Source organism: Ovis canadensis, chromosome 5 (assembly GCF_042477335.2).
Source record: "Ovis canadensis isolate MfBH-ARS-UI-01 breed Bighorn chromosome 5, ARS-UI_OviCan_v2, whole genome shotgun sequence".
In the NCBI taxonomy this organism is placed as follows: domain Eukaryota; kingdom Metazoa; phylum Chordata; class Mammalia; order Artiodactyla; family Bovidae; genus Ovis; species Ovis canadensis.
Genome location: NC_091249.1, coordinates 75,443,303 through 75,458,637, shown reverse-complemented (window position 1 = coordinate 75,458,637; position 15,335 = coordinate 75,443,303). Strand labels below are relative to the sequence as shown.

The window sequence follows — 15,335 nt, the reverse complement described above, 5'->3', positions numbered from 1 at the left end:
ACAGGAGAAGGGGAAAACAACCCAATGTGCTTAAAGATCAAACACAGCTCTTATCCTCTGAGCGTCACACTGCAGAAGGGAGGTGAGACCCATAGACAGAGCTAGGAAGAGCGAAGTGAAAACCGAGAGGCATCTAAGGATAGCAGGAGGTCTGTGAGTCAGGACTGCTGGCTGCCGTGGGGTGCAGTGGAGAGGAACCTGGCAGGAAGCGAGACATATGCTACCAGAGGCTGAGCCAAACTTGAGAAGAAAATGGGGCAGTGAGAGGAGCCAGGGCCAGCTCAGTGCCCCAGTTCTTCCAGCAGGGACAACACATGTACACAGACAGGCCTGCTTTCTCTATAGTAACCACTCTGAAACAAAGCCCATTATTTGAGCTATCCCTATCCTTTCTTCTAGTACCCCTTGGATTCAAGAATCAGGGCCTTAGAGTTGACATTATGAACACCGTGCACATGGGTGCTGTCTCCTCAACACTCAGATCTAATTTCTCTGTAGAGGAATTATACATGCTTGATCAAAGCCTCCAGGGTTGCCAGCAAGAAACAGTAAAATCTAGGAGAGTGCAAGCCTCTGATCTTACCACACATTCAGGTGCTTTAGTCGAAAGTCATAGCTGTACCCTGCACATTCCTTCCCTTCAATCACTTTGGGGCAGCAGTGGCCTGCAGGCAGTGGGCTGTTTTCCAGGCTGGTCTAAGGAGATAGCCCAAAGGGCTGTCCAGTGAAGAATATGAGGGGTCAGATTCCTGGTTTCCTTCACCTCTCTGGGGCTGGTGAAACCAAGGTGTGCACTCTGCTACCCAGGTCCAGACTACAAGAACGCCTCAGCAGGAGAGCTCCCCAAGATTAAATAGGAAGGTCTTCAGGTCTCAGCTCCAGTGAGTTCCTTCCATGCAGACCTGGGACACTGAGCTTCCACCCACTGCCCCAGAAGTAACATCAGGAAGGTACCTGTGGGTGGCTGGGGGAGGGCCATCCTGGGATGGGCGCCAGTCTGCTCCCTACATCTACGTAGGTGGAAGGAAAGGATGACAGCCTCTTGTTTGCCCTGCTCTTGCTAACAGTCAACCAATGAAGTCATTTCAAACCTTCCAGACTATGAGTGCATGTTAGACAACTATCACATCATTCATCCCTAAAACACTCCATTCTGGTCCAATGAACAAATATCGTATATTAACACATATACATGGAATCTAGAAAGATGGTACTGAGGAACCTGTCTGCAGGAAAGGAATGGAGATGCGGAAGTAAGAACAGACCTGTGGACACAGCTAGGGAGGGAGAAAGTGGGACGAATGGAGAGATCAGCATCGACATATATACACCATCATGTGTAAACTGGCTGGTGAGGAGTTGCTATATAACACAGGGAGCCCAGCCTGGCGCTCTGTGATCACCTGAGGGGTGAGGGAGGGGAGGGAGGCTCAAGAGGGAAGGGATACATATATAATTATGGTTGATTTGTGTTGTTGCAACCAGAAACCAACACTCCGTTGTAAAACAACTTTCCTCCAATTAAAAAATAACTTTAAAAAACCTATTAAAAGAAATACCAGCTTTACTCCAAATACAGAGGCTTGAACTGCATACTTTAAGGAAAGTTCCAATATGATAAGCAAAGATGTCTCTTTTCCCAAAAACGTAAAAGTTAAAAAAAAAAAAAAAAAAAACTAACCATGGCCAAAAAGAGACATCTATGATTCAAGCATTTCAATTTGGAAAGAAACTGCAAATCTCTTAAAATTTAAATTAGATATTAGAGACCAATATATTCAAGAATTATTTTATCAACTTCACAGGAGCTTCAAAAAAATAATTTATTTTTGAATTATACCAGTTTTAACCAAGAACAAATAAGGTGCTATCTTGTCTCTCAGCTCACACTCCTGGGTATGTGGTCAGAAGAGAGGAATTAAACACAAAGTGATAAAACAAACACCTAGGGTAGTCAACAGAAATTTTCTATGAAACAGATTTTAGTGAGACCACCATCCAAAAGTATTTAGAATAGTATCAAGCAGTCTCAAAATGCAATCCAAGGAACAGACTGTCACACTGGAAACATGATTATTTGAAATAAACAAAGATACACCTGCTATCAAAGAAATTACAGTACTCATTATGCGTGTGTGTTAAATGGATCTCTGTTAAACTTCTGCCATATTTCAGACAGAATAATAATTGCACCCGTTTACTAAGCATCATGACCACTGCCATCACATTTTAGGCTGTCTCTATAAAGAAATCACCACTCCCATTACTGTATGCTTTAGAGCATACCTATAATCAATTCAGTCCCTCTGCAGACATGCCTCAACTCTGATGCTGAGACAGCGCCCCAAGTTCCCTGCTCACACAACACTGGCTACGACACAAGCCTTCCCTCACAAAAGCCCTGGGGACTGGGCGCCCTCTGGGGAGAAAACAGACAAGGTAATGATCTTGTCTTCTACTCACATGTCAGACAGACCAGCACGGTGCGCACGGAGAGATCTATCACCAGTTCGCAATGCTCAGGCCCACGGGCCACAAAGAAAGGGATGATGATCTCGGCAGGGACATAGAACTGGAGGGCGTAGGTGAAGAAGATGCCAACGGAGTAGAGCAGCTTAACTGACTGGTACAGCCTGCAGAGAGAGTCGAGACACACTCAGAGCCAGCTATGCACACTCACATACCCAGCAGTGAGACTGCAAAATGGCCCTGTGGTGACTTGGCCATATCTCTCCAAGTTATAAACACATGTCTCCTTTGGATGAGCAATTTCAGGTCTAGGGATTTATCCTATAGGTATACTTGTACATGCACACATAAACTTACAGTAAAAATATGTCACTGCAGCTCTAAGTCTGAAAGATTAAAAAGAGTTCCAGTGTTAATCAGGAGGGAATTGGTTAAATAATCATGGCACCCCAATGTGCTCAGGCATGTCTGACTCTTTGTAACCCCATGGATTGTAGCCTGCCAGGTTCCTCTGCCCATGGAATTTTCCAGGCAAGAAACTGGAGTGGGTTGCCATTTTCTACTCCAGGGTATCTTCCTGACTCAGGGATCCAAACCATGTCACTTGCATCTCCTGGATTGGCAGGTGGATTCTCTACCGCTAGCGGCACCTGGGAAAACCGGCATTCCCACAGAAGTGTTAAAAAGTAGGAGAAAGAACTCCGGTGCTGATATGAAACTACCTCCATGACATACAATGAAGTGGAAAAAAGCATGAAGCCGAACAGTGTTGACAGTACGGTACCCACTGTCTAAAATAAAGGAAAAAGAAGGAAAAACACCCCCTTTCAGACACACATACATGTGACATTCCTATATACGCCAAGTATCTTGAGGAGAAAACACAAGAAACTGGCAATGGTCAACCCCGAAATGGAAAATTGTAAAACAGGGGTCCTGAAGAGGCAAGTGGAAACCTAATATTTTCTGTACACCCTTTGAACATTTGGAATCTTTTCCACAGGCATATAGCCTTTAACAAATAAAAACAGAGACCAACATGACATTGTAAAAATTAAAAAACAAAAACATTTTTAAAAAGCAAGGAAAAAAAGGAGTAAACAGCAGGAAAAAAAATACAATTCAAATGCAACAGGCATTTCAAATCCTTCCCATCCAACTCAGTGCTCCCTAGAATCAGATGGTGATCACACAGAATGAACAGACAGGAACAAAAGCCATCTTTCCATCCCACTAGGGCTGGCTACTACCCTACCACTGCTTCATGGGAGGCTTCTCAGAAAGACTGCTAACCTACCACGGGACACGTCTGTCTTATCCAAGACCTAGGACAGTGAAGAGTAGAAAAAAGGTCTGATCAGTAAGTATTCAGATTTGACATGCCCATTAAAGAGAAGGCCATCCTGCCCCTAAGCAAAGTTCCACTTCAAAGAAGACCCTCATGCATTACCAGCAAGAAACTGCGGCCTCCCTCCCTTGCTGGAAATCTTTTAAAAGTGGTGATTATAGGGACTTCCTGGTGATCCAGAGGTTAAGGCTTCGCCTTCCAGTGCAGAGGACGTGGGTTCAATCCCTGGTTGGGGAGCTAAGATCCCACATGCCTCAGGGCAAAAAAACCAAAACATAAAACAGAAGCAATATTGTAAAAATTCAGTAGAGACTTTTTTTAAAGTGATTATACTGTTCATGGTGTGCACTGACTTTCTCTGTGGTTGAACTTAACACCTAGAAGATGTTCTAATGCTATAAGCAGGAGAACACCCTGGGAGAAACTGAGACTGACAAAAGGTCTTTTGCTCCAAGAATACATAATTAAAAACCCTTTGGGAAAAAACCAGCTAGCAGCTCTATAACTAAACTCAGTGCAGCCCCAAAGCCTTCTGGAGTGCTGAGAAGTCTAGATTCAGGATAGCCACCTGCTGAGACAGCTAAATAAATCATACCCGAAGAGAGGCAGAAAGATTAGGGGAGCTGGGGTGGAAACATCAGAGGAAAGAAGACAGATGCTCGCCTATGGCTTCAGATTATGTCGGCTGCTTCTGCTGCTCCTGATCCATTTATCTTCAGTTATGCTGAGCTACTACTTGACTCTTCTCTTTCGAAAGGGCATGAATATTTGGAAATTGAAAAGCAGGCATTAGAGGGAAAGAGAAAGACTTTTGGGAGAAAACAGCCCACTTCAGGGTTACCACTTGTCTGCTGATCAGGGTGACCAGTATTAAACACTGATCCTACTGAAAAAACATTTTTCTCAATTTCCTCAGTCAGTCCTTGTACAATGCCTCACCCATCAGACCTCTAAAACCAGGCCGACCTGAAAGGTTATTCTGATCCCTAGGGCATTCGACAAGCTTTATAGCATCTGCTCACGGCTGCTGTCTGCAATGAAATTTTAATCTTCCAAAAAGAATTTGCTGCTTAGGACACACCCTCTGACATTTACCTTGTCAGGAAGGATTTCAGTATGTCTTGGTGTTTCTCTGCACACAGCAGTCATGACTTAGAGAAAGTGAGATACAGAAGAGTTCCCAGCCCACGGGGAGAGGCTCCGCCTGCACCTGCACACGGAGCAAGCGGCAGTCTTGGGACAGGCACAGCAGAAGCTGGGGACCAGGCAAGTTTGCCCTCCTTTTTCCTGGTGTATCTGGAAAGGTTCGAGGTCCATGGACTGGATGCTTGACCCTTCTGGGCTCAGATCTCCTGGGAGAAGTGGCCACCATCAGTCAGTGGATCAATCAATCCACGAGGCATCTGTCTCCATCAGAATGACTCATCCAAAGTATAAAGCTCAGCACCAGCCTACTTCTCCACGGTGACAGTACACTAGTACCAAGCTCACGCATGTTATTTGATTTGCATGACAATTCTGACAGAAATGACTAGGCTTAGTTCCCAGAAAGGGGAACTGGGACAGTGGGAAGCTGCGGCCTGTCCAAGGCTATAGAGAGCTGGGACATGGCGGACCACCTCTATCCTCTGTGTTCCAGTGGCTTCCTGGTGAGCTCTCCTCATTTATAAATGCCTCGCCGCCTCAGCACTTAGTCCTCCCTTTTCATTCAAAAATTTTTCACTTGGTTTTGACTGTATGCCAGGCATTGTGCCAGGGGGCTGGGGTAAAATGAATGAAGCTTATAATGTAGGGAGAGCACAGCATGGGTAAACAGACAACTACAACACAATGGAATAAGAATTAGGACAGTATCCTCATCGGACCCCGTGGCAGCAGAGAGGAGGGCCACTGACCTAGACTTGACGCGTCAGTCGGTGAGACATTAGAGGATTTCTCAAACAGAGTGACTCCCAGCATGAGGCCTCTTCACTGAGAAGGAGCTAGATGGGGCTGGAGCTAGAGCCTGAGTGGCCCTCACTGCATCTCAGGGTTTCCTCTTTGTCGTTAAGAACTAAGGGAAGTGTCTGTGCCCTCTCGACAGGGGACTGCATGACAGGACTGAGGGTTAAATGGCTCCCACCGCAACAGGAGAAGAACAGATTTGAGGGAGAGTCAGACTCAGGCAGGGAGACCAGCCGAAAGGCTTGATGGGCAGCCAAGGAGGATGGTGCTGGCCTGGAGACTGGGGGCAAGAAGGGGCTAAAGTGAAGTGGGCTGATTTAAGAGACAGGAAGGAGGAAATACACACATTATGACCCTCATTGATTTTTTTTTTAAAAAAACCCAATGCTCCTAGGATTCCTTCCTCCCCTACATACCAGCAGTTGGGCAGGTTGAGGGTTATGCTGCCTTGGATGTTAGCTCCAAATTGCAGGTAACCCAGAATCCCCAGGCTGATGTAGAGGGCAGTGACGATAGTCATTCCCACATAGAGGATGAGAGAAAATTTCTTAGGATCCTTCATTTTGTTTTCAAGGGGTAGAACCTAGGAGAATAGTGAGAGATAAGAAAGCACCATTAATGGTCAACAACAATAATCAAGTAATATTCTCAGAAAAATGTAACCTCTCCTTATTCCCCCAGAATTTCCCCAAAGCACATCTGTTTTTCACTAGACAGACAAATGTAAGCTGTTCATCAGACGTTATGCTTGCAAACTCTGGGAGATGGTGAAGGACAGGGATGCTGTAGTCAACGGGGTCGCAAAGAGTTAGACACAACTTAGCAACAACAACAACACTTGCCGAGCTGGAGGAGCTTTGGAGCCTACTGTCTAAGCAGGAAGTCCCAAGAGGTATCGTGGGCAGGCCCGGAAGCCAGGATTCCTGTTGCAGGTTGGCTCTCTGCCTCCTGTGGGTTGGGAGTGCTTTTTGCACCTTGAATGCAAGTGCACAGCTCCCAACAGGCCCTCTTGCATCATGCCCACTCAGCATGATGAGGAAGAGACCCAGCAGTGGCCCAGGCCAACTGTTACCTCGACTGAGATCATAGCTCTGCTAACCTGTCCTAAGAATGCAAGATGCAGGTCAAGGAAAACTGCCACTCCAGTTCCCAGAAACTGTTTCCTTACCTCAAAAGGGGTGGGCACTAGCAGTGACAAGTGAAACCTCCAACTTAGAGAAACTGAGGTGTTAGGGGTGGCATGACTTAACAGAAGATCCCGGAGGCTGAAGTCTGTGGAGATGTATAACAAAACCCAGTTTTCAGACTCCTATTTCAAACCACTGACCCTGCAGCCTCCTCCCTCACAGTAGAGGATTTTAACATTTGCTAAAGCCAAGGAAAGGCCTCTTATTTGCAGTTTTTTAATACTTAAAATTTTATTATGAAAAAGTTTTAAAAAATTATATTGAAGTATGGTTGATTTACAATGTTGTGTTTAACTTCTGCTGAACAGTCATGTGACTCAGTTATACATATACATATTCCTTTTTGCAACCTTTTCCATTATGGTTTATTACAGGATATACTTCCCTGTGCTATACAGTAGGACCTTGTTGTTTATCCATTCTACACATTATAATTTGCATCTGCTAATTCCAAACTCCCCATTTCCCCCACCCGCCACCTACACCACCCCCAGTAACCATAAGTCTGTTTTAATTGTGAGTCTGTTTTTGTTCCATAGATATGTTCGTTTTAGATTCCATATATAAGTATCTTTCTGACTTACTTCACCTAGTATCATAATTTCTAGTTGCATCCATGTTGCTGCAAGTGGCATTATTTCATTATTTTTAATGGCTAAATAATATCCCTGTGCGTGTTTCTATGTGTGTGTATTCATTATCCATTCATCAGTTGATGGATACAGGTTGCTTACATATCTTGGCTATTGCGAATAGTGCTGCTATGAACATAGGGATGCATGTATTTTTTTCAAATTAGAGTTTTGCCTGGGTATATATGACATGTATAACCCATGACTGCGACTATTAGATCATATGGCAACTCTGTTTTTAGTTTTTTGAGGAACCTCCATACTATTATGAAAGGCATTTTATGAAGAATGGTTCATACAGGAACAGGGAAAAGACCAAATGTGACTATGACTACCTTCATGATCTGCTATCAACCGCACCTGGCTGGGCTGTTGCAGGAAAAGCAACTTAGGGAAACATCTAACTGGCCCCTTCCTCTGTCTTTGATCTTGTCATTATGCCCATTTTCCACAAGGGCCTCTGGCCACCAGACAGAGCACGTCTCAGCCAGACACACCAGCAGACAGCAGACACCATGAGCCTGTTGTTGGCCCACAGCTACGGGGTACATCACAGCTCTGCATCTCCAACTGACCTTCAGCATCCCCCACACCAGATCAAGGGGCTCAAGCTTCAGTTGATCCACAATCCAACAAGAAACAGTTTCTAAGCTTTCCTTTGGTTTCTTTCTATGGGGAGTCTTGGGAGCCGGAAGGCAGGGAACCCATCTCCTCCAGGCCAGCCAGTCTGGACCAGGGGTGCAGGAACACAAGAGAGCACAGGAAAGCTCAGTGAGCCCAGAGCTTTTCCTGGTCATGCCCAACAACCCTCAGATCCGGCCTTAGAGTCAAAACAGCCATATCTCTATTTTAAAAAGAAGAAACACGGACCAATCATGAATTAACAGATAATGACGGTAACAGAATGCCTCTCCATCTGAGCCGCTGCTGATGAAATGAAGCAAAGAACAACTTCTGCCCTGTGCTGTTAGGGAGAGCTGATAAATTCAGCACAATGTTCCTTAAGAACACAGGGTCCCCAGGCATCTTTCCACATTCACTCAGCCTCTTCTTTCCAGATCTGAGTGCTTCAGAGCTCTTTATCCTACTGTAATATGGGGCCCTTCAGGCCTCTGCCTGAGCAACAAGGAAACCATATATGTTTGTGAATCAAGGTGAGATGTTCTTCTTGGGCAATGAGAAGCCCCAAGAGCAAGCACCAGGGAAGGTTTAAAACCTCAGAATAGTCACAGACACATGATCACTCAAAAAGTCTCTCCCATGGTGTTAAGAGTCTTATTAATATGTTCTATTGACACCATCAGGGCAATTCCTCAAATTGTGACAAAAAATGTCCACCTCTGAGGTTTTCTTAAAAGTGTATAAGGATGCTCACCTTATATACTTTAAAGAAAACCTAGATAGTACACCTGAATGAGAAGGAAGTCCAAATGGGAGGGTATATGTATATGTATAGCTGATTCACTTTGCTGTTTGGCAAAAATTAGCACAATATTGTAAAGCTCCAGTGAAAATTAATTTTTAAAAAGCGTGTAAAGTGATAGGGCAATCAAATAGTGACAAAAAGATACTCCATGAAAGGAGAACTGTCTTCCCATTTCCTAAGCCCTATGCTAATAGCTTTCTTCAGAAAAGAAATCTGGACCTTTATTATGAAAAACACAAGTAAAAATCTAATTAGGTACACCCGAGGGACAGATTCCTCTCTTTAGGGGAAATTGGTGAAATAGCAGCAATGATGGAGGAGCTGAGCTAAGAGTGAAGGCTATTGGTTACAGCTCAACAAAGTTTCATATGTTTTTTGATTTAATGATAATATCAATACTATTAATGAAAACAAAAATTACTGAATGCTCACCACATGTCAGGGATTATGTGAAGTACTTTAGACATGTCTCATTTAATCCTAAAAACTATTAACACTAGGCTCCCTTTACAGAAGCATGCAATGAAGAATCCGAGAAGGCAAGACCTTGCACAAGGTCACATAGGTACTCTTTGGCAGAGTTGAGCCTAACCCCAAATTGGTCCAGCTCTAGACCCTGCATTCAAAATTGTCACCCACCACTGCTTATTGCACGCACAGGAGATGAGTGTGCAATAGAGAGGCTTGAAGGCAAACAAAAACTGGAGCTAGGAAACTTCAGTGGAGTCTCTGAAATGCTGTTCATTAAATGGCCAATAAACCTTAAAGATAATTTCTAGCAGCACTTCCTCAGCATTGCTTAAAACGGACCTTAAGGACACCAAAGGCACTAGAGAATCACGATGCATCTCTTACCATCCCGATGCCTTCAAATGCAAAAATGGCCGTGCCAAAGAACAGAGGGTAGGTCTTCCAGGAAGCCACCAAGGGGAGGTGGCTGGGGTCTGGGATATTCTGAAAGAGAGAGAACAAAATAGAGCAAAGGCTATACAGAAATTCATGATTTCAACCCCAGCATCAGACAGGTCAAACTTTTCCTAAATCTAAGATTCTCTTAAGGGAAAAAGTATGACACTATGACATCGGAGAGATAATTTGGGGTTGTGTATAGCCTTTCTATTTTTTCCTTCAAGCCAAGAAAAGTCTACTTGCTTTGGGGAAACTCAAATGTTAGAGACTATATAAAAAGAATCACATTCTTTCACCAGGTGTTCCCATCTTCAGAAATATAATCTGACAAGGAAAAGATGATTAAAATATGAAGAAAATTGAGCAAAGCCTTTGAATGGTAAGCAACAGCAAGCCTAAATGTTCCTGAACATCTGTCCTGTTAGTGTACTGCACATCAACTAAACCACACTACTGCACTATTTCAAAAAGTACAAAGTGGGGTAAGCAGTACATGAAAAACTGCTAATGACATAATAGAAAATATTTTAAAAATCTATATATTTACTATGATACAACTACATAAACATTCTACACAGATACCGCTGGAAGAAAAGGGGGTAGGTTTTTAGATGAGTATTTTTCTCTTTCACCTCTACTTTCCTCTCTTTCTTTTTTCAAAAATTCAGTGAATCAGTACTTGGAAAATATTATTGACAGGTACACGACAGCACAAAGGGGGGAAATTAGCAAAAACAGCCCTTTAAAAAGAAGGCAAACAAAAACCAAGGCAATTGATAACGGCAGGTACAATGTACCTAGATGGCTGACCAATGGCAAGATTCCCCAGTGGCCGGTATCGAAGGAGCAGGACTCAAGAGACAAAAGCTGCCATTCTTTCAGAATTTGACTTTTAGATTTAAAAATGTCTTTAAAACTGCCATTTACAATAATTAAAGCTGATTTAACTATAGAGGTATCTAGATAAATATGGAGCCTGTTCTAATAGTGTGGCAGAATAACATCAGAGAACAGAAAAGAGACCTACTATTAATCTCTATAGTAGGTTTCTCTTTGAAAGATTTCAAAGCAATTACATTGATCCTATAGTCTCCTTAAAATATGAAGAATTTTTAAAATGCTTTCTTTTCCAAGCCCCTGCTAAGAAACCAGTTAGATCTCTTTATGAGAACCACTGCAGTTCCTCAGTGAAGCTGAGACTAGTAAAGATTCTTTTTTTTTTTTTAATGAAATAGGATGGTGAGATTGTCCTTTAATTCCCTGAGTCATAGTATAACTAGAGTTTCTGAAAACTGCCCAGGGTCATACATTGGGCTGAGACATCACAGAGGGAATTTCAAATTACATGTCTGGGGATACTGGTGTGAATGAGACCAGCAGAAAAAATTTATTATTTCACATACTTAATGATGGCTACTGACTTATACCCCAACCAATTAAATGGAAAAACTTTTAATTTGCAAAAAACGTACAAATTAAAATCAGGTCATTTTCAACATATTATCTCCTCATTTGCACCACATTATCATGTAACTATAACAGCTTTTTGAGAAAAGGCTGTTAAATGTACATAAGGATTGCTGGATGTACTCCAATTTTAGGAACATTATTAACTGCGAAAAAATATATCTCAGAATTAAGGATATCCGTGGTGGTCCAGTGGTTAGGACTCCACACTCTCAACTGCCGAGGGAATGGGTCCGATCCCTTGAGCTGCCAGGTACTGCCATAATAAATAAATAAATAAATAAATAAATAAATAAGGACATGCGCAAGGGCACCAGCCACGCACAGGCTCAAGGTTAGGAGAAAATTCAGGAACTTTGGACACTGGGGGATTTATCAGGACAAAGAGGGAAAGATACCAAGAGGGGACAGCAGTAAGAGCAGTGACAAAGACAACCAGAGGGACAGCTTTAGCCATGTGCCACGTCAACAAGAAGCTGCTGGCCACCCAGCCAGACCACATTCTCCCCTCTCCAGCCCTGACACAGAGCACTCCCGGGTCACAACACTCCTCCCCACTGAGCCCAGAGGCAGGCTCAGAATCGCTCTTGGGCCTCAGCAAGGCTGCCTTGTCCAAAAGCGCAGGTTGTACTAGGCACAGACAGACCTCTGGACAGACACTTCTCTCAGCTGGGACTGAGATGCTATGGACCCTGTACTTCCATCCCTGTCCTCCAATCACAACGACCAGCCCAGCTATCTGCAGTGGTATGAAATTAAATGTGGTGTCTACGTGAACTGGCCTCACTTCCTGTGTCTTTGCAAACGTTTGCTGCAGCATGTCCTAAGCACCGACTGAGATCTCTAATTGTAAAATTAAATCATACATTTATTTATGTTTCCTTGTGTTATTAATGGGCCAAAGATAGGGGAAGAAACTCTATGGTCATTCATGTGTTCACAGGTCCTCCTTCCAGTCCATTAAAAAAAACAGAACAGAGAAAGCTGTCTATTTTATGCTTTAAACAGTTCTACAGGAGAAGAGTCCGTATGCGCCACCCACCTGAAGGAAAAAACAGAGAATGCTCACTGACCACAGTGTTTATCTACATTCATTATGTCATTTCCTCAGTATACAAAGTCGTTGAGTTTTATACCCCACTGTTTTCCAGGGAACCTCATCAGTGGGTATCTGGGTCACTGTTATGCAGACTGTGAAAATGAGGTAACGTTCACCTGTCAGACTGGCCCAAATTAAAAAGATTGATACATCCAGTGTGGCTAGCATGGGATGCTTATGAACTGTGGAAAGGAGTCTGTAAAACTGGTAAATGGCTTTTGGAAAAAGCAACTTGGCAGTATAAAAATTCTAAAGTGTATACTCTCCAGCAAGTATACCTCCAGCTCCTCTGTATGCATATATTATATAAATACATGGAGAAGTAGTTATACATGTTCACAAAAAGATAAGCATAAGGATACTATCATAATACTGAAATAACACTGAGGTGATGCATGAGTTGACAGGCCACTGACTGGGGACTGGTTAAATAAACTACAAAGCTATGGCACATTCATTCTCTGAGATACTATTTAATAATTTTTTAAAAAGAGGTAAAAACAGGTTTATCAACATAGAAAGCTTTCTGAGGCACTGTTAAAGAAAAAAACAAAGGTAGATAAACACTATATATAATAATTTTTAGAATTATGTTAAAAAAACACAACACCAATTTTTGTTTTCTGTATTTCTCTACATAGGAATACAATACGTAAACCCATTCAAAGGACCTAGAAACACATGTAGCGAGTCCCAGAGTGGAGGAGATTCAGGGTGGGGACATGCTGCTCATAGGTACTTGTGTTGTCTGTATTTTAATGAGCATGTATTGGTAAGTTGTTTGGGGAATTACATTCAATATCAGGAGATGATGAAGGACAAGGAATCCTGGAGTGCTGCAGTCCATGGGGTCACAAAGAGTTGGACACAACCTGGAGACTAAACAAACAAAAATCTTTCTTTAAAGTTATCCTTTTGAAGGGTGGTGGGGGAGGGACAGTCAGGGAGTTTGGGACTGACAGGTGCACAATGCTATATTTAAAGTGGATAACCAATAAGAACCTACAGTATAGCACAGGGAACTCTGCTCAATAGTACATAACAACCTAAATGGGAGAAGAATTTGAAAAACAATACCCATGTGTATATATAACTGAATCACTTTGCTGTACATCTGAAACTAACACAGCACTGCTAATCAACCATATTCCAATATAAAATACAAAGTTAAAAAAATAAAATAGAAGGGAAACATGGAAATAAAAATAAGATCCTCAGCCTGATCTTCTACCCATTTATATACAGATGTCCTCTCCTGCACCACCCCACCGACCTAACCACATGGGCTACATGAGGGGGAATGATCACCGGATTTAGAATTCTGACAAATAAACACAAAACTGGAGTGGTAAAATAATAATATAATATTCCTGATTATATTATATCATGATTCTTCTATTACTTAGAATAAAAACATAAATCTTATAATTTAATATTTAAGAGTCATCTTAATATTTTCTCTATTTTCCAATCTTATACAATGATCATATATTATCATCTAACTGGGAAAAAGTCTAAACTAGCGATTTCAGTGGGAGTGGTTTTGCCCTCCCTGGAGATGCTGGGCAACATCTAGAGACACTTTTGGCTGTCACAACTTGGGGAGCAGTTGCTACTGGCACCTAGTGGGCAGAGACCAGGTTGCTGCCAAACACCCCATGATGCACAGGACAGCCCCCACAATAAAGAGTTATCCGGTCCAGGTGTTAACAGTGCCCATGTTAAGAAGCCCTAATCTAAGTACACTGCTTGTAAGTAACACCCCTATTTATGCTCACTTCCTCTCTTGGTATCTCTGATTATTTATAAGACACAGTGAGAAGGCTGGGCTCCTACCTGGACAGTGAACTGGTAGATCATGACCAGGCTGACTGCCATGGTGATATTGGCCAACAGGGAGAAGATGGACAGGGCTCGGAGGTTCCTGACGAACACCAGCAGCACCATGAACGGCAGAAACGTGAGCATGTAGAGTCTCGAGTCCATAGTGGGCGTCAGGATCACTGTCTCGTTGTTGTGGCAGTTGCTGGTGGTCCCATTGGCCATTTCTATCACCTAGAATGAAGGGGACAAACAGAGACAGCCTCTCAGATGACAGAGGCCAGTGACCCTCCCACCGGAAGGGGTTCTAGGCTAAATGCTCAGTGTGAGAACAATGTCGTATAGGAAGTCAGTGGTCATGGAACCATCTTCAGAGATCTTCCTAATTATCATTAACAACCCAACTGTCAGAGCTGGGATTGATCACATCGTACCTAAAGACAAGAAAGGACTTTACTGGTGGTCCACTGGTTAATAATTCACCTGCCAACACAGCGGACATGGGTTTGATACCTGGTCCAAGAAGATCCCACATGCCACGGGGCAATGAGACCCATGCACTGCAACTACTGAGTCTGTGCGCTACAGCCCACAAACCACAACAAGAGAAGCCATCACAATGAGGAGCCCGAATGCCACAACTAAAGAACAGCCCCTATTCGCTGCAACTAAAGAAAGCCTGTGTGCAGCAACAAAGACCCAGCACAGCCATAAATAAATATGTAAATAATAAAAATACAGACAAGAGGACAGCAAGACATCTCGAGGTTTCTCGATGGCCTAGGTCTTTAAATAAAATCAAACGATGCTGACCCTGTTCTATGTAAAGTGTTAAGATCTCAATTCTCGTGCTGAACAAAATTGGCTTGGGAGGGATCCTAAACAGAAAGCCCACTCATCTCTTGCCATTCTTTTCACTAGGGCCTACCTGTTTAAAGTTGTCAGCCAGAAAGACAAAATAGATACAGCAGAATCCCAGCTGCGTGACGATTAGGAAGAAGTCCACAATGTGCCTGTGGGTGGGGAAGAAAGG

The 15,335-nt window shown here is 43.0% G+C and overlaps 1 protein-coding gene across 2 annotated transcripts in view; it reads right to left on the bottom strand.

The window, feature by feature from the left end:
* Window positions 1-15,335, bottom strand: part of SLC36A1 (solute carrier family 36 member 1) — a 49,574-nt gene that overhangs the window by 10,885 nt on the left and 23,354 nt on the right. Inside the window, exons 6-10 of one of the 2 annotated variants that reach the window (XM_069589973.1) lie at window positions 15,231-15,315; window positions 14,318-14,536; window positions 9,862-9,960; window positions 6,178-6,344; window positions 2,464-2,633 (exon numbers count right to left, since the gene is read on the bottom strand). In XM_069589973.1, the coding sequence (XP_069446074.1) occupies window positions 2,464-2,633; window positions 6,178-6,344; window positions 9,862-9,960; window positions 14,318-14,536; window positions 15,231-15,315 (740 nt within the window). Of the gene's footprint in view, window positions 1-2,463; window positions 2,634-6,177; window positions 6,345-9,861; window positions 9,961-12,934; window positions 13,361-14,317; window positions 14,537-15,230; window positions 15,316-15,335 lie in introns of those variants that run through there. The other variant, XM_069589974.1, reaches the window with a different exon arrangement.